At 40.2% G+C, this 23,621-nt stretch overlaps 3 protein-coding genes across 3 annotated transcripts; 2 read left to right on the top strand and 1 right to left on the bottom strand.

The window, feature by feature from the left end:
* The first annotated feature begins 7,137 nt into the window (after nt 1-7,137).
* On the top strand, nt 7,138-10,540 carry LOC137712794 (IQ domain-containing protein IQM3). Its single transcript, XM_068451956.2, has 9 exons — nt 7,138-7,837; nt 7,962-8,070; nt 8,411-8,476; nt 8,601-8,689; nt 8,790-8,877; nt 8,972-9,118; nt 9,204-9,296; nt 9,443-9,544; nt 9,713-10,540. The coding sequence occupies exons 1-9, from the start codon at nt 7,551-7,553 to the stop codon at nt 10,238-10,240; spliced, it is 1,509 nt and encodes a 502-aa protein (XP_068308057.2). The 5' UTR covers nt 7,138-7,550; the 3' UTR covers nt 10,241-10,540.
* Nucleotides 10,541-14,939: 4,399 nt separating this feature from the next.
* On the top strand, nt 14,940-19,068 carry LOC137713695 (uncharacterized). Its single transcript, XM_068453032.2, has 6 exons — nt 14,940-15,555; nt 16,439-16,636; nt 16,728-16,805; nt 17,451-17,516; nt 17,727-17,792; nt 17,874-19,068. Exons 1-6 carry the CDS (start codon nt 15,214-15,216, stop codon nt 18,753-18,755), a joined length of 1,632 nt encoding a protein of 543 aa, XP_068309133.2. The 5' UTR covers nt 14,940-15,213; the 3' UTR covers nt 18,756-19,068.
* On the bottom strand, nt 17,736-22,007 carry LOC137713330 (subtilisin-like protease SBT4.15). Its single transcript, XM_088684753.1, has 6 exons — nt 21,367-22,007; nt 21,096-21,196; nt 20,643-20,864; nt 20,336-20,444; nt 20,015-20,228; nt 17,736-19,923 (listed from the first exon to the last, which is right to left on the bottom strand). The coding sequence occupies exons 1-6, from the start codon at nt 21,913-21,915 to the stop codon at nt 19,379-19,381; spliced, it is 1,740 nt and encodes a 579-aa protein (XP_088540879.1). The 5' UTR covers nt 21,916-22,007; the 3' UTR covers nt 17,736-19,378.
* Between the last annotated feature and the right edge of the window lie 1,614 nt (nt 22,008-23,621).

The raw sequence follows: 23,621 nt of genomic DNA, 5'->3' as shown, positions 1-23,621 counted from the left end.
TCCCTTTGGTGTTGTCTTCCTCTTTCCAAAAGGCTTCTCATTATCTTCAAATCTTTCTGAAGCTGATCGTTGCAGATGAGAGATAACTGTGTTGCTTTGTTTCTTAAGCTTTAACAACCTTTCAAAAACAGAGCTTTGGGATGTCGGCGCTTTAAGCCTCTTGAAGACAGAGGTTCGGTCTTGACCACCAATGCGATTAAACACTGAAGTTCTGGAGCTTGACTGGCTCATCCTATCGAAGACCGACGTCCGATGGGAGGGTTTAGGCTCTTCTTGGTCTTGTTCAATGCTCATGCTGACATATTGAGTGCTAGTGTTTTTCGCTTGGCTTGAAATCATCACAGGTGCATTTGGTGTGAAACCAAGTCCGGCTTTGTTGTTGTCAACTCCATAACCATGCTCCTTCAACTTCTTTTGAGTTTTGGTGAGGTTACGTTCTTCGTCATTGACAGTGTTTGAAACCTTCTTTCCAGCCACCGCAGAAGAAGCGAAGTCGTACCCGGCCTTTGACATGAGTTTGTAGGCGTTAGGGTCGAAACCTTCCTCGGTCCTCTTGGTTGGAAGAAAGCTTGATTCCACCTTCTTTGGTAGAGCTTTTATGAAGCCTTGTGGTAGTCTTGCGACCTTAGCACCCCCGAGCTGTGTCAAAGGCAAAACTGCATTTGTCTTGAGCAAGTTCACATTATCCGTGTGCCACTGTGTATCGGCTTTTCTAGTTTCGAATGGAGATTGACCATTCTTTCTTCTTGACATTGGGATATACCGGAATATGGGTGCGTTCGGTCCTTCTGACGGCATCCTACTCCCTTTGGTTGTTGCAGGTTTAGCAAACTCGTCATCATCTTTGCTTGAAGATGGCCCGGCCTGCTCTTTTTGTTTTTTAGGCATGGCTTGCCACTCCTGCTTTTTAGGTGCTGCTCTGCCCGTGGATTTGATCTCTTCCGGAAGGGCTTCGGGTACCGTCTCTTCATCCATGTAGAACTTGGCATCTGCAAAGTGTGATTCGGCTTCGGTGAATGGCTTGGTATCACCTTGGATCACCTTCACTCCTTCTCGGTAAAATTTTAGGCATTGGTGAAGGGTGGACGGCACTACCCCATTTGCGTGGATCCAAGGTCTTCCTAAGAGCAAGCTATAGGAAGTTCTTGCATCAATCACGTGGAATATCGTGCTTGATTTGAGCTCTCCCATGGTCATCTCTACTCGGATCATACCTATCGCCCTTTGTCCTCCTTGGTTAAAACCCTGGATCAGCAGACGGCTCAGGGATAGTTCATTCACCTTGATGCCGATTATGGTCATTGTTGATTTTGGCATGATGTTTATGGCTGACCCACCATCCACAAGCATGCGGTTGACTTTGTATTCCTTTATGTACCCGGAGACGAAGAGAGGACGGTTGTGAGGCTTTGATCCCAACAGTAGGTCTTCGTCAGTGAAGTTAATTACGTCATGGGTGGCACAACATGTGGCACATTCATATGGCTGAAGCTTCGAGCCTTCGTCGTTACTTTCTTGCACTTCGTGGTCGTCGGGACCTGCCAAGACTGCTGCTAGTGCTCTTCGCATCTTTTTTGGCAATGGTAGCGCTTCCTCGATGCTAAAGTGTGTTGGCAGACCTTCTCCAGGTGTAAGGGTCTTTTCTACCTCAGTGGCAATAGCTTTGCCTTTTGAGGGCTCTTCTATTTCTACTTCAACCATGTGACAGGCCACGGTAGTGCACTGTTGGAAAAAGTCATTCGGGAAGTACTCACGCAAGGAAACGGGAATGCGTGGCTCCTGCTCCATAGGTTCCCTAGCATATGTTGTTTTATTATGCTTTATGTTTCTTTTAGGCTTCGCATTATTGCGGCCGTGGTGATTTCTTCTTTGTTCCACCTTTGGCTGTATGACTTGTGGTCTTGGTTTCCTTGTCTTTTTGTAGGTTACCAATATCCATCCTTCTTCATCATCAGCATGTGTATCTTGGTCGCTTCTCTCCAGTGATGGTTGTGTAGGAGGTGCCGTGCAACTTAAGGATTCACGGGAACGGTCAGGTGTCATTTGGAGAGGCACAGGATTAAACGATCCAAACGCAATTGTAGTGGTATGCGTTGCGGCCGTGTCCTCAAGGTCGAGCTCAATTTGCCCTTGTTGTGCTAGCTTCATGATGAGTTCTTTGAGAACGAAGCACTTGCCAACAGGATGGCTCACAATACGATGATACTTGCAGTACCTAGGATCGTTTGTGCGATTCATTTCTTCAGGACGCTTGCATTCGGGTAGCTCAATCACCTTTTTTTCCAGCAAGTCATCTAACATGGCAGCCATGTCAGAGTCAGGGAAAGGGTACGTTTTCTGTTCCAACTCTCTCAAGGTGCTCTTGTATCTGTCTTGGGTGCGAGAAGGCTCACTTGTCTTTATCTCCTTCGCTTTCTTCTTGGAGGAGATCTTGATGGGCGCTGAGGAGGTCTTGATGGGCGCTGAAGAGGTCTTGATGGGGGTAGTGTTGACGGTGAAAGCTTCCTTAGCGGGCTTCTTCCCGGTCTTGTCTACATTTGGGGCGAATACTTTCTCCTTATTGAAGTTAGTAATTGGCTCCTTTTTCCCATGATTAGCGATACTCAGCTCCATGTCGTGGGAACGAGTTGCTAGCTCTTCGAATGTTCTTGGTTTTATGCCTTGGAGGATGTAATGTAACCCCCAGTGCATGCCTTGAACGCACATCTCAATGGCAGAGGTTTCAGAAAGCCGATCTTTGCAATCCAGACTTAAGGAGCGCCATCTATTTATGTAGTTGACGACAGGTTCATCTCTCCACTGTTTCGTACTGGTCAGCTCTAGCATGCTTACAGTACGACGAGTGCTGTAGAAACGGTTGAGGAATTCCCTTTCTAGCTGGTCCCAACTGTTGATAGACTCAGGTTCGAGGTCAGTGTACCAGTCAAAAGCGTTACTTTTCAGCGAACGCACGAACTGTTTGACGAGGTAGTCTCCCTCTGTCCCAGCATTGTTGCAAGTTTCAATGAAATGGGCAACATGTTGCTTCGGGTTGCCTTTTCCATCGAACTGCATGAATTTTGGGGGCTGATAACCCCTTGGCATCTTCAAAGCATCAATCTTCTTGGAGTAAGGCTTTGAGTACAGTACGGAGTCATGCGAGCTTCCTTCGTACTGTGTCTTGACAGTGCTTGCGATCATCTCCTGTAGCTGCTGGATAGAGAGAGATCCCATGAATGCCGTTTCTTGGTCTAGCTTTGGCTTCTCTTCAACTTTCTCCACTGGTGGCTCCTCTTCTTCGTCGTCTTCTTTCTTTAATAGGCCAATATTTGGGTCGACTTTCACGTCGGGCAGCGCATCTAGTTGGTTGACAAGTGCGGCAATCTGCAAGTCCTTCTCCTCCACAGTCCGTGTGAGCTTTGCGATTGCTTCATTCATCTGAGCTAGCTGCTCCTCGATTGAAGTTGCTCCAGTGGTCATAACTTGCATGGTTGTACTGCCGCTCGAATCAGCGTCGGAGAGTAGGGACTCTGAGTATTTCCTCGGGCTTTCCCCCCTTGATGCCTTTAGCGAGGCTAGGGTGATCACAGGCTCGTACCTCAGGTGCTCTTGTTCCTTTGACAGAGTCAATGCAGGGGCGGAAGCCGCGGCAAAAAGAGCTCTTGCCTTACTTCGGGTTACGATGCCCGAAATATCACCACTTGCGGCGATGATGTTCTTGTTCTTTGCTTTGATTGCAGGAACAGCTTGATCCTTTCTTGATGCCATTTGCGTTTTTCGATGATTGGAGGATAGAGATGAGAGGTAGAGATTGTCCCACTGGGCGTGCCAAATTTGTAAACACGAAAAGTTCCTGAAACAAGAAACAAGAATACCGTGTACAAAATATCTTTTTGTGTTTAATGATTTTGGGGTTACAATCTCTTTGTAATTTGATCCTCTGATTCTATCTTCGTAAGGGTGTAGGTTTGTGGATGAGTTGTTGATCCAAAGGGCCGTCGGGGCTTGATCTAGGGATGAACAGTTGATGAACGGATCTTCGAGGGCTTTTGAGCTTGATCTTGAATACTGGGTGTATGGATTTCTTCAAGGGGGCCGTCGGAGCTTGATCTTGAGGGTTGATGGATGAGCGGATCTTCAAGGGCTTTTGGGCCTAATCTTGAAGATTGAGTGTATGGATTTCTTCAAGAGGCCGTCGGGGCTTGATCTTGAGGGTTGATGGATGAGCGGATCTTCAAGGGCTTTTGGGCCTAATCTTGAAGACTGATTGGATGTGTGGATTTGTTGAGGTTGTTGATCCAAAGGGCCGTTGGGGCTTGATCTTAGGACGAACGGATGATGAACACTTTCTTCAAGGGGCCGTCGGGGCTTGATCTTGAGTCGGCGGAAGTTCTTCAAGGGCCGTTGGGGCTTGACCTTGAAGGAGGGTTTGACGAAGAACGAAGAGTGTTTTCTTGATCCTTCGGGATTTGCTTGAGAGCTTTAGAGTTTCAAGGCTTCAAGGTTTTGGTGTGATGTAAATTCCCTTCTTTCTTTCTTTCTTCCTTTCTTTCTTTCTTTCTTCCTTTCTTTCTCTCTTTCTTCCTTTCTTTTTTCCCCCTAAATGAATGCCTTGGCTTCCTATTTATAGAATTTCAAAACTTGATTTTTGGATTTAAATAATCAGATGAAATAAATCATTTCTGCCAAGTAATGACACGTGTCCTATTTGATGACTTTTCCAATTTATTTCGATTTTTCATTGAGTCACACGCTACATGTAAAATTTATGTGACACGTGAGTGTTGAAATTTTAATTATTGGTCAACATTCATTTCACCGAAATTTCGATGTCCACAACCACATGAAATAACATTCATAAAAATCAGAATATTATAAGTGACCAAATCAATGTGACAAGCGTTATAAGAAAACTCGGACACGTTTCCAAAGAGTCAACCAAGTCTATCCTCTAAACCCTAAACAAACCCTAGCAAGACCTCGTATTTGAGTTTTGAAATCCCCGATACTAGATCTCAAATTCTAAGTTGTTAGACTTCCCTAACTCTTGATTCCCCCAAAACCCGAACTCTTGATTCCATAAAACCCCTAATCCTTGATTCGATTAAATCAATTATTACCATTTTCTTTTTAGTTTGGATGTATGGGAGTCATGCACTACTGTTTGTGGAATGAGATAGGACTAGTTTGTATGTGCATTCGAAATGATTGAAAACGCTTTTTGTGAAATTGATTTTTGATTCAATTGCTTTTGGAAAGAAGTACTAGATATGTGCTTTTTGCAAGAAATAATTAAAATGTTTTTTCATGATCCACTTTAATTTTAATAAAGATTAGTTCCAAAAGATTTTGACCAAAAATATTTTCAATCATTTTAAAAGTAGTTTCAAACGAGCACATAGTTTACACGTAAACATCTGCCCTTCACAAATGATTGTCGTATTAAGTAAATACGTGTACCATTACTAGTCTTCAAATATAAGATTTGCAAAAATAAAAATTCCAAACTCGGAAATGTCCAAAACATGCAAGTCCAAAAAAGAAAAAACATCTTTGTCAGATCTTTTTTCTAAGGATTTTAGGAATTTTGTAATCGTGACCGTTCACGATCAGAAATCGTTAAGTATTATTTATATTTAATTTTTAATTTTAAAATAATTTATAACTGCATAATATACAATAAACGATTACGATCACAGAATTTCTAAGATCTTCAAGATCTTTTTTTAAAAAAAAAAAAAAAAACAAAGATTGAATTCTTTCTATAGCCGAAAAATGCTATAAAAAAAATGGAAAAATTGATTGGCAGACGGACTGGGACATTAATAATTCAATGTTGGGGGACATCTTTTACTTTACAGTTTACATGGTATCACGTCATTCCATTCTGAAATATCATTTGACCTGGTAAATTGAAATGCAGAAAGCCAAGCACGTGAATCAGTCTGAAACCTCGAGAAATGTTAAAAGAACTCTGAAAAAATCAACGCTTGACGCTCTAAAAATCTTATTTTATATTTTAAATTTTTTATAATTAGAAAAAAAATACACTTGTGAGGAATGTAAAATGAGATTTTAAAAATACTAATAATATTTCCCTTCATAAAAGTTTTGTCATTTATAATTTAAAATCAGTTTTCATGTTAATAATGTAAAATATTAAAACTTCAAGTGACAGAAAGATCGTAAGTTGTCTTATTTTGGAAAGAGTTCTCTTTGAATTTCTCACTTTAAAATCCAAAGCTCCTTTCTACTATTAGTTTGACTAAATTAGAAAGGATTAAAACACATAAATAAATATCCTTGGGTAAAAGTTATCTTCTTTATTCAGTAATACTCAAATGTTGTCGCATAAGATTTGCAAATCGTTCGTATTATTGACACTACAACTCCTTAATAAATAAATAAAAGTAAGATTAATACGTACAACTCCTTAATGAAAGAAAATCAAGAAGAAAAAAAAACCTAATTGACTATTTAAATTGATGACTAATTTAATATCTAACTTACAAACGCTATCGTTCAACCTAAAAAAAAAGACTATTTAAATCAATGATAACAATCATCTATTAACAGATGTAGTAAAATTATATCCTAATGTATGATTTGATCGTTCACTAACAAAAGTGACCATGTTATTTTATATTTTTTTATTGTAAAAAAATATAACTATATCGATGACAGTTTCTAATAAATTAGGTAGGTTTTTTTTTATTTTTATACAATAGTATGATCTATTCCTATTAAAAAGTGAGTTAATATGGTTAGTTTTATTAGTATAAATCAATAAAAAATAAGTTTACAAATATAACTTATATGACACAAGTAAACCATCATGCACCTTTTCATCTAATGAAATAAAGGATTATCTAAATTTTTTTGTCCATATTCTTTATAGGTGGTGCTATCCACACATTTGTTTCTTACCTTTCACACACCTCCTATTAATTTTTATCTTTTGATTCTTTTTAATTCATTCGATTTGACCAAGTCAAATATTGAGAAAAATGTGTGTGAAGTAAAAAAGTATATGTAGAGAGCATCAGAATATGTAGAAAGCATCTGACAATTATTCTCTACAATCTAGTTTCCTTCATGTCTAAATCAAGTGGTGGATTGCCTAATAATTAGAGCATTTCTCTTCGCCGACTGCGTCTTAGGTCCAAACTTTCTTTCTTTTCCTAGTAAATTAATTTAGAATATCATCTTAACAAAAAAAGGAAAAAAAACCGGAATTTCTCCTCTATCTCGAGAGATTTTTCAGTGTGACCATCATATGGAGTGATATACCACGTGTCACTATATAAATAGTAGGATATGTGTGTTAAAAAGTTAATAACTTAAAAACATAAAAATTTTCACTATTTACAACTGTGTACAGTGCCCGATCTACACTCCAAGCGCGTGCCACACAGCCTCTCACTCCCAAAAACCCAGACGTTTACTAAATGCATTAAAGTTGACCGGTAAGTTTCCCGGTAAAACCACCCCCACAGCTCCACTTCCCCCATATAAAATTCATTCAACTCTCCGAACTCCGACCATATTTTCGACTCTCTCTTATCGAAAAAATGGAGGTGGAAACTCAGACACAAACCCTCCCAACCTTCGACAATCCTCCGTTTTCTTACTCCGTCACCGCCCTCGGTTCCCGCGACTTCCGCAGCTCTGAAATGTCTGGCGTTGGCCCGAAATGCTTGGCCCCCGATGTGCTTCACGGGGCGCCAGCGAGTGACACGGATGCGCCGGTGGGCGAGTGGTCGGAGTCGACGGCGGCGGTGAAGGTTCAGAAGCTGTATCGGAGTTACCGCACCCGGCGCAGGTTAGCCGACTCCGCCGTCGTCGTTGAAGAATACTGGTGAGTGAAACTGTACCGAATCTCCGTGCTTCTGCTTTTTTTAACAGTTCGGTATTCAGTGGTAACACGAACACACAAATTTATGAAATTAACTGAAAAATGAGGGGTGTTTTACGGATTGAAGGTGGCAAGCGATAGATTCCTGGAGATTGAACCGCAGCACGATTTCGTTCTTTGATCACGGCGAATCTGTGGCTAAACGTTGGAACCGTGTCGGCAAGAATGCTTCTAAGGTAAAATTTATTTTATTTTTTAGGTATGTTTTTGAACAATTATGTTTTAATTTCTGGGTTTGGATCGAAAAAGAAATATAATTTGTGTGTAGTTACTGTTTTTCGTATCGGAAAAGATTTCTCAGAGTGCACTCCTATGTTTACTTTTGTCTCTTGATTATTAGTAGTAAATGATTTTTTGCAGAGCGCACTCTTATGTTTACTTTTGTCACTTGATTCTTAATATAAAAAAAAAACATATAAAATGGTGTGCGAAAATCACTTATATTATCGAATTTAGGTGGATTGTATGGTAAAAATATGAAATGGAGTCTAAATAAAATTTTGGACTTTTTGGCAGGTGGGCAAGGGGCTATCCAAAGACGCCAAAGCACAGAAATTGGCTTTTCAGCATTGGATTGAAGCTGTAATTATTTTTATTAAATGATTTCTCTGGATTTTTGTAATAAAAATTTAACTTTTGTTAATCAACAGAATCAATTTCTTGTCGTTGTTTTTACTGAATGAAATTTTGGGTGGGTAAAATCCAGATTGATCCGAGGCATAGGTATGGGCATAGCTTGCATGTGTATTATGAAGAGTGGTCTAAAGCAGATGCTGGTCAGCCATTTTTTTACTGGTATGAAAAGTTACCATTTTTGTTTTCTTCAAGTTAATTTGTTTAATCACTTGATTAAAGTTTGATTTTTGCTCTGGTTTTTTTTTTTTTTTCCTTGCAGGTTGGATGTAGGAGATGGAAAAGAGCTTGAGCTGAAAGAATGCCCCAGATTGAAGCTTCGACAACAATGCATCAAGTATCTTGGACCTGTATGTGCTTCTATGAATCAATTCAACTTTACATGATTTTATGATCTTTCTTTTAACCCTTTTTGTGGTTGTGGATATTGTTCATGAATTTTAGCAAGAAAGAGTGCATTATGAATACATTGTCGAGGAAGGGAAACTTATTCACTCGCAAACCGGAGAGCTTCTTCATACAAAGGATGGATCTCCGGGAGCTAAGTGGATATTCGTTATGAGCACCTCTAAGAGACTCTATGCCGGCGCTGTAAGAATCGAAAACATAAGATTCCCGTGTTTCTGATTTTCTGTTGTTATCCAGAAAATAGCTAACACATTGTTGATTCTTTCAGAAAAAGAAAGGGGTTTTCCATCATTCTAGCTTCTTGGCTGGAGGAGCAACGATAGCCGCTGGAAGGCTAGAGGCAGAGAATGGAATTCTGAAGGTACTGTTTTATAGCGGTTATCTTTGATCCTTTAGCACAAAAATAAACTTAACATGCACAAGCAATATTTTGGTAGTGCCTTATTAAAGTACTGACTAAGTATGTTGGATTTATAGCATCTGATCCTTACGTCGTTGATTTTGCAGTCAATCTCTGCATATAGCGGGCATTACCGGCCAACAGATGAAAGGCTTGATACCTTTTTATCAGTTCTCAAGGATAACGGGGTGAACCTTGACGAAGTTCAGGTAATTGATAAAACGTATGGTTCTTTTAGCGCTTTTATTCCAAATTAGCAACCTGGAAAATAAAACTAGGATTACCACGAATTGGTGACACTTCATTGGGAGTTTTGTTGTTCCATGTTTTCGTTAATCTGCATTTGGCTAATGGTGTTAAACTCTCTTGTTCCCCAGATACACAAGGCCACTGACGATTCTGATAGCTATGATGGTGGCAAGTCTAATGGTGGGAGTACATTTAGAATGCCAACCAACTTTGAAACTCCTCAACCGGAGATTCCAGAAGAAGTGGAGAAAACCCAATCCGCAGAATCCACTGAACTTCCACAAGCGGAACCCAAAACTGAGTACAAGAGGACTTTATCCGGTGGTCTTCATAGTCCAAGAACTGAGGTCCCTCAGAATAAGATACTGCACAGGATCAACTCCAAGACCTCAGTGAAATCATACCAACTCGGGCATCAGCTATCCCTCAAGTGGTCAACAGGAGCTGGCCCGAGAATCGGTTGTGTTGCTGACTATCCGGTAGAGCTGAGAACGCAGGCCTTAGAGTTTGTTAACCTATCTCCGAGATCTCCCCCAACGCCATCCTACAGGCGGTTCGGTGGTCTCACATCACCTACATCGAATCTCACATCACCAACATCTGGTTTCACATCACATACGTCGAATTCCACCACGGATGTCAATAACGTTGATTAGACAGTCATCTGGTGATTGAACTGCACCAATCATCATCATCATCATCATCATCATCAGTTTTATGCACCATCTCTAATGGATGTTTTAGAGAATGTAGTATAGATCGTCAACTTCCTGTCAAACTTAACTTTTTGACATTAATCGTTAGGAGCATTTTCTTCTTACTTAGTCATGTTTTCATGGAGTCACTGCTGTTTCTGTTTAGTTCGTTGTAGTGACAAGTAACCTGTAACTGGGTGAAGTTCGATACTTTGTTTCGGATTTTTTATCTGGTAATGTCCTTGACGTTTGAGAAACTCATCACTTTCGTGCCTCAGGAATGTTTAGATTAACATAGGCTTCAATGATCAAGAATGCTTAAGATTAGTGCTCAAAAGAGGCCACGGGGCCCAAGTATGTCCTTCCAATCAATTAAAGGACCTAATGCAAGCCTGATAATGAATGCACTAAATTAAACATAAAGGAGATTTGAGGCATCCCATCATTTGTCAACCTTGACTGATGATTTTTCTTTTTCTACAAAATTTTACCCAACTTAAAATTCCGAGGTACATATATCTGGTTTAGTTAACTAAAGCAGTGTGCTCCACTTTCTGCACTTAAATTCGAATCTTCCTAATTCTTCTTTTTCTTCCGTGTAATTTAGAATTTTTAGATGAATATAGTTAAATTATCATATTGTTTGTCAAAAATAAACAAATTAAATAAAATTCAGATACTACACAAGAAAATAAAGAATTAATCTTATAAAACCTCTAATCTTAAAAACAAAATCTTAATTTGATAACGCCAAATTACTCCTCATAAAATCAAATCTTTTGGTGTATGGTTTCAATGTCAAGGATGCTCTTCTCCAGCTGCACAACCCAAGGGTGAGGAAAATGTTAATATACAATACTTAAAAGTGTAGATGATAACAAATTATGGTTTAATTAATCTTTGCACCCCATTAGTTTGGGATCACTGAAAGTCTGAAAGTATGGTTTCCATCTTTTTAAAATGAAAAAGCAATCTCAAAGTTATGACCCCAACGTAACACCAGTTCTCAGTGCTACCACGAGTCAGCTTTTGTTTCTTGTGTAGCACTCATTTGACCAGTCTTTTTTGCTTAAAAGGACGTTAGTAGTTGAATATCTTAATGGATAGGTTGTACGATTTTTACCCATGCATCGACACTCTCCCCTCCTCCTTTAAATCATTGCAATAGTTTGAATGCTTTCCCCTCACCTTGATAACAATAAAGGACGACCTCTAACTAATAAGGCTCTCCGTATTGCCAGAGTCAAATTGTGAGAAAGGCTTGGGGGGGGGGGGGGGTGGAGGGGGAGGGGGAGGGAACAACCATCATATGCAGCCTTATTCTTGTTTAAACCCTTACCCCGCCTCCTGATAATAATATTTAAAATAATACAAAATAAATCTCTTTCTTTTTTTTCCTTCACGTAGGCTATTTAGATATAAAGTGAAAGTGACAGTACATGAAATGCATTACCTGTATTAGAGTTTGAAACTTGTGGTCTAATTCTATGTAATAATGTGTGATTCTCCTCAAGGCATGTGGGCACTTGAAAAGGACAAAAATCTATTGAACAAGGACAGAAATCTAAAACTATTATTTACACACCACTTCTAAGTTTTATTATATAGAATGTTTAAAACATTAATATTGGATATGGCCGGCAGAGAGTGAATGTATTAGGTAAATAAATGTACTGTAACCAACTTCAAAAAAGAATTTTGTGAGAGCGTCATAAAAACATTACCTAACAATGCTGTTAGCACTCTATCACATCTTACCTCATATAATTAATCACATAATGAAAAATACTAACATAATTGTGTACAACCGGTTAATTACCCATAAGATTTTCTCACCCTTGTTTTTGTCATCAGAAGCCTGGCTAAGATCAGCACAAGCTAGTGTTATTTGCCGTGCGCCAATGCTGCAAGGCCAAAAGTAAAGCAAAAGTGAGGTATGCGCAACGCTCCATGATAGCCACAGCAGTTTTGGTAGCATTCGTGACAGAAGTTAAAAGTGCTTATGGAGAAGCACGTAAGCAATGGGGAGCGAGGTATAGAGCTCGTTCATAAGCACTTACTATAAATGCTTTTAAGTTTTTCTATCAAACACAGTCAAAATTTAGCTGTTCGAAAACTTTTATCCGTTTCGAAGTAATCCCAAATTTATAATAATCAAGGAGAAGCAGTTAGCATCGTACCTAGAGCTACTTCCTTGGAGTTGAAGAACAAAAGGAGTCAACTTGCAAAAGTCAACATCTTCAGATCTGCAAACAATTCATAACTTAAATACATAAACCCCAAAATCCAAAAGTTGGATAAAGGATCAAAATCTCTACACAAAAAATGAATATAATTGCATCCGAGAGTCTGAGTTTTTTACGTTATTACAAATATTGCTCCAACTCTGTTATAACCTTTTTTGTGTTGTCACAAAACAACTTGATTATTTCAGCAACAAAATTGGGATTGCTTGAATCTTGCAACTCTTGTAGTTGAGTAAACTGGTAGACCAACATACCCTGTACAAAAGAAATATTGAAAACCCAGTACATATCACATATACCTTTATAGCAAGGGTTTGTACATGGTTAAGAACGTTCACTCATACACCAAGATTTTGTATTCGAATATCCCACTTCCCGACGTCCCCGTATAAAAAAAAAGAGAGAAAAAAATGGCCTAATACCAGTTTGCGTAATTACCCTAACCAAAAGAACGTGAATAAAGAGTTAATTACCTCATGAAGCATGGATTGGACTTAAATTTTCATTTGTGCCTTGAGTTCAGGTAACGCCATGTTAATCACAATCTTGGAATCTGAAAAACAAAAACAAACCCTAACTGAAAAACAGAGATTCGGGGTAGTAAACAATGAAACGACCATTTAAATTCTTACTTTGTGAAACGATTTCGGTATAGTCCAAGTTAAGATCAGTTAATAAGGAACCTAACAGTCTTCTAGTAACTAGTTTTGTCAAAAAAATTCTCGGAATAACTAGAGCTTGTGAATGAGTTTAACTGCATAAAACCAATGATTAGAGGCGTTGGAGACGTTGCACCATGAGTATCGACATAGATTTGGTGGGCAGTTCTATGGCCGCAAAGATGTTGTTCATGCTTGTACACACTGCACGGTTTACTTTGTGATTTTCGTGAGTACAAAGATTTTGTACTGTTTGAATGGACATGGAAGAATTGTGAGTACGGGCAAAAAGAAGACTACAAAATTTCTACAAAAATAGAAATTTTGCTTTGGGCATACATTGAGTTGAGGTTGGGTTGGGCTTTGAATGGACCTGAGTTGGACCAACTAAAACGGCCCAAGCCCCATTAACAATTTCAGTAAATTAGAAAAATAAACCTAAGCTGCTTGATTCACCATGAAGCATTACTTGCTATTTATTTTACGAATTACATATCTTGCTTTGATTGATCGATTATTATATATTTTTTGTGTTGAATTATGTGAGAGAACTGACAAAAAAAAAAAGAAAAGAAAAGGAAATATAGATCCTAATCGCATTTGAGCTACATGGAGCCAAGCCATTACTTGCTATTAATTGAACCAAACTATGTCTTTGAACCAGAATGTCCTAAACCTTGGTGCTTAACTGCTCATGTCCATTTTACCATTCCATAGCACAAACCACGACCTTTTCCATCCCTTTTAGCGAAATTTCGAACCTTCACCTACCTTGGAAGTCTTTGGAAGAAACTACTTGAAACGGGTGCAAGACGTGAAGCTCTATTTGACTGCAAAGAAGCTAAGAGCCACCATTGAAGCTGAAAATTCGGCTGGCGAAGATGAGAAGGCCACTGCTATGAGTCTGAAGACACATGCATCATGCACTGCATATGAAATACCTCGTTATATCCAGTAGGAAGATCTAAGACTTGACTATGTCATACATAGTTGGATGATCATCTGCATGTTCACCTATTTTTGCGCGCACACAGTTTTTTTTTATCATGAGTAGTTGATATTTTATGGAAAATGCATATAGAATTTAACATGTCCATATGAATTAGATTTAAGAGCAAATAATGAAATATCAACTACTCATGATAAAAAAACTATGTGCGCGCAAAAATAGGTAAACATGCAGATGATCATCTAACTGTGTATGACATAGTCAAGTCTTAGATCTTCCTACTGGATAGAAAGACTTAATGCAGAGCACAACTATATAAAGAAGATGAAATACCTCGATGAAAAGAGGTTCTTACAAGTCTTAATTTTGAGGACCTTAAGCGAGCATTGCTCTTCCAACATAATCTTTATTTCTGACTTACACAATCAAACTTAAATCATAATTACTGTTAAATACGAAATTACTGACAAATAATCTCAAATTTTAGCAACAAAATTAACGCTACGTGAAAACAGGCAGTCAACTCAAATCAAAAGGACCAAGGAGACCCACAAAACCAAAAGGCAACAACCACGCACTGGGACTCAACGGTGACAACTGTGACCTCTTATGTACCCCACGCGTTTCACCGCGCGGATAAAAAAAAAATTCCACCTTCCGAATCCACCAGCTCATCGAGAAAGTGCAAAGTAGTCGAAAACTCCACGTGTAAAACAACCGCCGGGCCACGTGTGCGGTGCCTCCCACGTGCGAGCCCACACCCGCGTAATCGTATGAAAAGGGAGACGTGGCGCGCAGAGATATATGGAGCTCGATTTAGCGAGGACGTCGTGGCCTGAGGTGGCTCGACAAGTGGCACTCTCTCGCAACCCTTTTGCTTTTGTACCAGTAAGGCAGTAACCCTCTCTCTCTCTCTTTCTCTCTCTCTCTCGCTCTACTTTCTCTCTCTACAGCTATGTCGCTTCAGTAGCTTAACGTAACGTGTGCTGAAGAAGCAAGTACGAACTCTCAGTGACGCAAATAATCGAACACTTCGCCTGCGTGCGGTTTTGCTTTTGTGTTTTATGAGAGAGGGAAGCGATGGTGTCTTCCGAGAGGCGGTCGTTTTCGAGCTCGACAGGGTCCACGGCGGCGGGGCCGTCGTCGTCGCCTGATTCCGGTTCTTATTCGTCGTCGACGAGCGGTGGGGTTGGCGGGAGCGGCGGAGCGGATCGGATGGTGAAGGAGGAGCTCGAGGCGGCGGAGGCGCTGGCGGATTTGGCACATTTGGCTATGCGCGAGAGTAGCGGCGCTGAATCGGCTGGGCATTGGGGGCAGAAAGGGAAGCGAGCGAGGAAGCGAGTCAAGAGCGAGTCTCCGCCGAGTCGGTCGGGTTTGAACCCGCTTGACCCGCCTCCCACATGTCCGGATCTTCTCCGTCAGGTTCGTTTGGCTTTTTGGCTTATATATATGTGTGTGTGTGTGTGTGTGTGTGTATTTGAAATTATCATTTATTTTGATTTAAATTATTTTTTTGAGAAAGGAGGTGTTGAAAGAGAAAGGGAATGGTGGTTTTTGTATTGGGTGAAATTGGTATTTTAACTTGAATTGGAAAAATTCAAAGATTCTGGGAAATAATGACTTTTAGGGAAGAATAGCGACTTATCCATGACGAGTTACAGAGAAAATAAAGTTAAACAACTTTATGGGGTTTGTATGATGTTATTGTCACTGTTGAGGGATTAAAGTTTGATTCTTTGTACAGAAATAGTAACAGGTATTGAAAATAGGATAAACCCTTTTTCGGGGAAGGATTCCCATTTTGTTTATGTCAAAGTAAATTGTAGTTTCTGCCCATTGATGATGGCTTGATTCAAATGCGAGTTTTGCGAGTTCAGTCACCAACAATTTGGATGCATAAATAGTTCACATATGGCCAGAATTTAATGTTAGTACGTGCATTGTAATGGGGCCGAGTCCATACTGATTTAGCTAGAATCGTTTTTCAATTTGCACATAACACATCCCCATTTGGATTTGTCTAAAATATAGTTATCCACACCGATTTAACCTTGGGGGGAGGGTGGAGTAATCTGTTACACCGGACGTACATTGTAATGGGGCCGAGTCCATGGCTGGCTTAGCTAGAATCGTTTTTCAAATTTGCACATAATATCACCATCTGGATTTGTCTAAATATAGTTAGCGACACCAGTTTATAGAGGGGGAGGGCGCGGTAATCTGTTACATGATGATGCAAATGCTTAACTGTCACCAAATTGCACTATTTTCTGCAGGACTTGAGAAATATTTTTGTCTATATCAGGATCAAGCGGTGACAGGTTTGCAGCAATGTGAAACGGTATGCACAAATGTCCTTACAGAACCAGTGAAGACTGAGCAGGTTCTGAGTGAAAAGGTTGTGAAGGCTGAGCATGATACAGAATTAAATAAGCCAAGTCCTATATGCACTACAATTTACCCATCATTTAATTGCAGCAAGTCAAGGCGGAATTTAACTGAGGTACTGACAACCTTTAAACTTCTTCCCTGTACAGCGATGTTCTGTGATTACATTTCTCTTTTTAGCGTTAGTTAATATTTTCCCTGTTTAGGAGGAAAAGGAAGAGCGGAGGATACGCAGAATAATGGCAAACCGAGAGTCAGCTAGGCAAACAATTCGTCGACGGCAGGTAGGCTGCTTTACTCTGCTAGTTTAATATATCTTTCTTCTAGTTCTTTTTTCGAAAAATGAAGTTTCTGTGGTAATAAAATAGCAAAGGGAACAGAGCTTTGTATTGGCAAGGGTTTAGGTAGACGACAGGACTAGTTTCGGAGAACACTTGTACGGTTGTACTTGTACCCTACACCTACAGAACCATGAGGGTGTCTAGTCTGCGATGTATCTAGTCCTGTCCTGAGATCCAGAGATAATACGTTGTCTGTTTCTTGAACTTAAGGGCATTAATTTGTGCTTTGGGATCCCCAACTGATTTTTTTCCCTTTCCTTTATGAACTAATCATTTGTAGCCATAGACGGCCTCCTTGCATTTTCTAGTCTCAGGAATAACTAATGACATGAATCTGTTTAAATATTTTGAATTGTAGTTGCTGTTCGACTGAAGTTTGTAGCCATAATATGACAGTATAACATGTGCCATTGTGGCAGTAAATTAAATGCATTACAAGGTGCACTGGTCTTTTCAAAGGAAAAAATAGATGTTGATCAATTATGTTTCTTATTCTCAAATTGCATGATATGTGTCCCGTGCAGATTGCTTTGTTGGCTAGCATGCATTTATACTTTAGCAAACCATTCATCTTTGCTTGTTCTTCAGGCTCTATGTGAGGAGTTAACCAGAAAAGCTGCCGATCTGGCATTGGAGAATGAAAATCTGAAAAGGGTAGGCATTAGTCCCAAACGAAATTTTGTAAACTTGCTTTGCTTTGAACTCTGTCTCTGTCCCCCGCTGTCTCTCTCTCTCACTCCCCCTCCCTCTCTCACGTATTTTTTAATATTTATAACCATTGGTTGGTATATTCGAGTCCAGAGCTTGACTATCCATGGCAGTACTAACTTTATTCACATCTGTGGTGACATTTTAAATCCAAAGAAAAAGGAGTTAGCGGTAAAGGAGTTCCAGTCCTTGGAGAAAACAAATAAGCACTTGAAAGTTCAGGTAAAGATATGCCTGACACTTTGAAGAGCTGTCTTATCTTAATAAGGTATCACTTGCTTGACATGCTCTCTCATTCTGCAGATGGCTAAAGTGATAAAGGCAGAGGATCAAGAAGCGCCGGCCAAAAATATGTCAGCCTATGTGCAGATGCAGATACCTCCATCTTCGCCTACAAATTCCCCTTTCTTCTTGTTTAATCGCCCACCGTTTACACCACTTTTCTGGCCTCCTATCATTCAATCCTCAAATTCTATTCAGGTGCAGCACGTACTACAAAATCCAACAGCTGTTCTGTCAAACATCTCATTGCCGGCTAATGGTACAGCTGAGTCTTCTCTTGATCAAGAAAACCCCCCAAACATCAATGGAGCGAGAACTCCTTTATATGTATTTCCGTGTCCTTGGTTCATCCCTCATTTTGATAATGGGAATGGACTCCAACCCCAGTCCTCCTTGTGCCTGAATAATAAACAAGAAGAAACTTCTTTTAATAACCAGTACAGCTCTAGTTCATCTTCAAGAGCTGCTACGCAGTTAGACAACCACCAGCCGTCTCTCCCTGTCAGATTAAAAACAGAAGATTCCGCTTCAATTGAAGGCAGACCTTCACATGACCTTAACGAGACCCCAGCTCAGTTTCCTCTGGATGAAGGTGATCAGCACACAGGACCTCACCCGAAAGAAAATGGTTGTAAGGAAATATTCGTTTCTCCATCATCACTCAACCATGCCGGAGTTGCTTCTTGTATCAAGCATGAGAACGGATTTGAACCAGATTACACTGTAACGGTTGACAACTCTTATCACAAGTTCTCTGCCTTGCCAGAGAAGAACAGCGAACCAATCATCTACCCTACTGGGAAACTCGCGGATGCGATTGCTGCAGCTGAAGCGAGAAAGAGGAGGAAAAAACTCACGAAGCTGAAGAACCTTCATGGCCGGCAGTGTCGAACACAGTGCTGAGCTTGGATGTATACTCTCCTAGTCTTCATGCGGGTCCTTTAAATTTAGGGGGACTCCTTGGAGATTCGAGTCTAGAGCACATCACCTAACTTTAATTATACGGAAAGTTGCCGAGGTTGACATGAAAAGATGTGGCCTGTAACTTAGGTACATCTTCAAGGCTTTTGCTTGTATTTTATATGTTGTTTACGTAATTCGAATTGTTTGAGCGTGAGATGTTGGTTCAACCAGCTCCGCCATCCTTGCTGTAGTTCTGTTTGAACTCTCTGTAACATGTACACTAATAAATGCCCGGATCCTTGATTCTTTTTCATTCGGAAAATTTCTGTTTTAAACTTTCGTTGGTTGCCGTAACGATCCCGGCCAGGCCATGCGTAGGCCAACTTTGTGCATGGACGTTTGCGGAAACGTGTGCCGACTGTTAGTCACATATGAACAGTATGTCTATGAAATCGAGTCAAAACGAAAGTAATTGTCTAGTGATGAGCAAATGTTTATTTATAGCAACAAATGAAAACTAGGAAAAAAGAGCTACCAAATGCTGGCACTAGAAGCAAAAACTAAGCTAAAAAAGACCAAATTGAGATGCTTACAGACTACGATATGGCTTTTAACGCTGTGCCCTAATTCAGATGTGTATAGACTACGATATGGCTCTTAACGTTGTGTTTAGAGTCATCCCATTGGAGTAAAGCGTGCATAACTGTCTCGTTCATCGCCGGACGACCAGTCACCACAACCTTAAACGACCTTTTCTGATGCAACTTAGTGAAGGTCAAGGTACTCGGTATGACTTTCACTCTCAAACCATTCAAATTCGTCACCTTTGCCTTGTACACGGAATTACCGAACCCTACATGCGTCACTCTTCTATGGAAGACTGCTGAAACGCCATAATTGTTGTTCGGGAAAAGCTGAAGATGCATAGAAGGATAGTTGAGGCCGTCTGTGCCTCGTGGATGTTTAAAGTCTGAGCATTTGTACTTCTTTTTATCCCCAATAAGTTTGCCTATGTCTGTGTCGTTGAAACCTTCTTTGCACAAGAAACTAATGTAGTCATCTGGGGTAATGTCGTAGACAAGACCAGGATGCACTGCCTTTTTTGGGTTTACTTGTCCTGCTCCCGTGGCTAGCTGGGTATCCGCTGTTTCATTTTTCATTGGTGTGGCTGGGACAAATGAAGTGAAAAGATTGGTTAGCGCATTGCTTTGATGGATTTGTTCTTTTTTTTTTTTAGTGTACGGTTTGGGAAGACTAACCGGTCGTCATTAGAGCGGACTTGATGGCAGCAGGTGACCAGTCCGGGTGGAAGGACTTGACATAGGCGGCTGCTGCTGTTACATGAGGGCAAGACATGGACGTACCTGATAACATATTGAACACATTGTGGCGCCGGTCGTCTGAGTAGCCAGTTATGGATTGTATCTTTGGATATGCAGCCAATATGTTTACCCCTGGTGCAGAAATATCAGGCTGTAGGTGGAAATGGTACCTGATTATAACCAAATATGGAGAGAGAGAGAGAGAGAGAGAGAGAGAGAGAGAGAGAGAGAGAGAGATGAGAGATGAAAGAGAGATGCCTTGAGGATGTTGGGGTGCATGTGTTGAGGTCCTCTCGATGAGAAAGAAGCAACGATGGGGGCGGTCGTACTAGGAGTTCTGGTCTTGTATATGACAGCTGTAGGGTTTCTGGAATTAGTACCACATAACTTATTAGGGTTTTCATATATGAAAAGGAAAGTGATTTCCGCCCCACTCCTTTTTTCCTTCTCCATAAACTGGCGTGAGTGTGCAGAAGGAGAAAAGCAGTATGCAAAAATCATTTTCCTTTGAAAAACTTTATGAGCTGTAAAAGATGTGAATGAAATGAGCTATACAAAACCATACTTGGTAGAGTTGATGTACTTCTCGATCTTGATCCCATCTTGTACAAGGATTTCGGTACCGGGGATTATAGGGCTATAAGCGTAATCATCAAGTTCATAACGTGTCATTAGGGTTCCAGCACCCCTTAACTTTTGCATAGTGGAATCCTGAGTACCAAACCCTTGGCAGTACACAATCCTCCCCACCACCTTGTTAGCGTCTAGAGCCCAAGCATCACAAGCACTGCCGTTATCATTTTCATCATTTGATAATTAGGATTTATATTCTTGAAATTGCATTAATTTCACCAAAATTATCAATGCGAGTTTAGAAGATAGTCGAAGAATATTTTGTATGAGCACACATATGTTCGCCTTCTCACAACATGGAACTAATCGTCGTACTATATAATAATCGAACGTGTTACAAGTGACAAAATTATGTGAACACAACAATTTGTGCTAAAATTCATACCTCGCATCTCCCCCGAATCGCATGGTCATGTTGGCTGCAAGGGTTCCACTTATAAGAGGATACATTAGTTTCTTCGGCGAATAGGTGTTGAGTGAATTTCCCTACAATTAATTCATCAGATTGCGTGATAATTCTGCACTCTATGTGTTTGTGCGCGAGATACGCACTAGAAAAAATTCTGACTATAGCCATATTGACGTGTTTTTGTGAGCAATTAGTGTTAGTGTCTATTGTTAGATTGTTTTAGTGAGAGAGGGAGAGAGAGACTTACCAATATCCTTTGGCCATTTCCCAATTTTACTACAGTCTGTAACTGCCTATCAATGGTATTAGCAGCTACTGTCATAACCCATGGTGCTACGTTTTCCACACTGGCCGGAAGCCCATCATTCCCTGCTGCGCACGACACAAAAATCCCTTTTTTCATGGCATGAAATGATCCAATGGCAATGGGATTGTCCAAAAAACTCTGCGAGTGACCGCCTAGAGAGACTGATATTAAGTCCACCCCGTCGGCAATGGCCTCATCAAACGCGGCCAAAATATCCACATCAAGGCAGCCAGTAGTGATCCAGCACACTTTGTACACCGCGATGCGTGACAACGACACGCCCCCTCGTGCAGTCCCCTTTGCAACGCCATATACGCTGGCACCTTTGACGGCTGCACCAGCAATGATGGAGGAAGTGTGAGTGCCATGGCCGTCATCGTCGACTGGACTGTGGGTGCCCCAATAAGGACGACCAGTTTCCAGTTTAAAATATTTGGCACCAATTACCTTGCTGCTCAAGGAAAAAGGCACAGAAATAAGGTTTTTCATGAGACTGCTATGTTGGAGAATACAAGAATCCCACCTCAAAAATTTAACAAAACTAAATGTAGCTTTATTGAATGACTCTATTTCTAACTACATAGAGGGGTATTTGTGATAAGACCCTCACACCTATCGTGCTGTGCATTAGTAAAATACAAGTTGAGAGAAAATATCAGTGTTGTTAGTAGTAGGTCACTTGCCCATCTCTTTAAATAAAATACTGATTTGGAGTGAGAGAGAGAAAGGAGTGACATACTTGTTGCAGCCTGTAAAGTTTGCACCCTTCATACATTTGCCCTTCCATTTAGTTGGGGGTGGCCCGTAGCCTTTATCGTTGAAACTGGGAGCCTGCATGTAAATTCCTTATACACAGAATTTAAAAGGGTCATAAACATTTTGTTTCACAATTTTTCAATTTTGTTTCTTTTCTATTGTCTTTCAATCGGAATAAGAACATACTGATGAATTTATGATCATTTAATCCAGCGACATCTAGTATGGAGTTCAAATCTCATGAGCGATGGTTCTATCTATAAAAGAAAAGAGGGAAAAGAATGGCAGACTATACCAACCTGTATCCAACACACCCACTATGATATTGCTTTCTATTTGAGAGTTCCTTTTCTTTGATTTCAAAGGCAACTCTAGGAAATCCCATGACCTTGTTGTATGAAGTTTGCGCACGGTGTTTGGGAACACTGACACAACACTATCATCATCTACAAATCAAAGAAAATCATAGAAAATATAAATAGAAGTGCCTAATGTTCTGATAATAATTAGAACCCTTATTAGGGTAGCACCATTTGTTTACTTATTTACTTAGTTATATTTCTAAGAACCTGAGAGTGCCTGTGCTTCATGCGGCAACAATCTTGCTACGAAGCCATTGAAAGTCCTTCCATAACTATGAATTATTGATTCTCTGGCTACTTTGACACTGAAATTTAAAAGGAAAATGTTCGGTCATCCTCAAGAATAGCTCAGTAAACATATAAAAATTTGAAAAAAAAAAAATTGGTCGGAAGAAGCTGATCATTACTCTCCAATCGCTTCTGCGAGCAGGTTATGGTGTCCGCTCATGGCGGAAATTTCAGGTCCTGGCAGTTCTCCCATATACACAATGTAAGTCTGTTAAAAGTACAATTTCACATCACTTTGTAAATAACAATCATTATAGGGTACATGTCTCTTGGCAGACGATCTAGCAAGTTATGTTGTCACATAGTCACATGTGATTATCATATTATCTTAGTCTGACGATAGAACATGATAACGTTGTTGCACAAAATGATGAACTGATGAAAGAAATGGAAAAATTGTCGTCTGGAGTGTATGTACCTTCCTACCATCGTCACCATTCTGACCTGTTCTTTCACCCAACGTCGCTACAAAATAAGTACTGAATAAAAGAATCAACAGTAGATTTCGTAACATCCTCATTGGAATTCAATTTGCTAAAATCTGTGTGTGTGTGTGTGTGTGTGTGTGTGTGTGTGTGTGTTTGTGTCTCTCTCTATCAAACACACGAGTGAAAGGAGTGATTAAATTTGCTATAAATAGAGGAAGAGTATCTCTTTTTGCGCAAAATATGGTGAGGGAGATAGTGAATGAGCTGGTTTGACTGTGTTGAACAAAGAATAATTAAGGGAACGCAGTCTTTAGTCCAAATAGGGCTGAGAGTTAGGTGGCTTGGATTTTGGATCTGCGGA

Source organism: Pyrus communis, chromosome 14, assembly GCF_041283825.1.
Source record: "Pyrus communis isolate YQ-2024b chromosome 14, ASM4128382v1, whole genome shotgun sequence".
Taxonomy (NCBI): Eukaryota; Viridiplantae; Streptophyta; class Magnoliopsida; order Rosales; family Rosaceae; genus Pyrus; species Pyrus communis.
This window is presented reverse-complemented; position numbering and strand designations above follow the sequence as displayed.

Excerpts from the sequence above, each read along its gene's own strand:
- LOC137713330 (XM_088684753.1), bottom strand. The coding sequence starts at position 21,915 with ATGAAAAACCTTATTTCTGTGCCTTTTTCCTTGAGCAGCAAGGTAATT. Across the intron at positions 21,197-21,366 it reads GAAATGGCCAAAGGATATTG|GGAAATTCACTCAACACCTA; the intron begins GTAAGTCTCTCT and ends AATTAATTGTAG. Across the intron at positions 20,229-20,335 it reads TGCACCCCAACATCCTCAAG|CCTGATATTTCTGCACCAGG; the intron begins GCATCTCTCTTT and ends TTCCACCTACAG.
- LOC137712794 (XM_068451956.2), top strand. The coding sequence starts at position 7,551 with ATGGAGGTGGAAACTCAGACACAAACCCTCCCAACCTTCGACAATCCT. Across the intron at positions 8,878-8,971 it reads GCATCAAGTATCTTGGACCT|CAAGAAAGAGTGCATTATGA; the intron begins GTATGTGCTTCT and ends CATGAATTTTAG. Across the intron at positions 9,545-9,712 it reads TGAACCTTGACGAAGTTCAG|ATACACAAGGCCACTGACGA; the intron begins GTAATTGATAAA and ends CTTGTTCCCCAG.
- LOC137713695 (XM_068453032.2), top strand. The coding sequence starts at position 15,214 with ATGGTGTCTTCCGAGAGGCGGTCGTTTTCGAGCTCGACAGGGTCCACG. Across the intron at positions 16,637-16,727 it reads CAAGGCGGAATTTAACTGAG|GAGGAAAAGGAAGAGCGGAG; the intron begins GTACTGACAACC and ends TTCCCTGTTTAG. Across the intron at positions 17,517-17,726 it reads AGAATGAAAATCTGAAAAGG|AAAAAGGAGTTAGCGGTAAA; the intron begins GTAGGCATTAGT and ends TTAAATCCAAAG.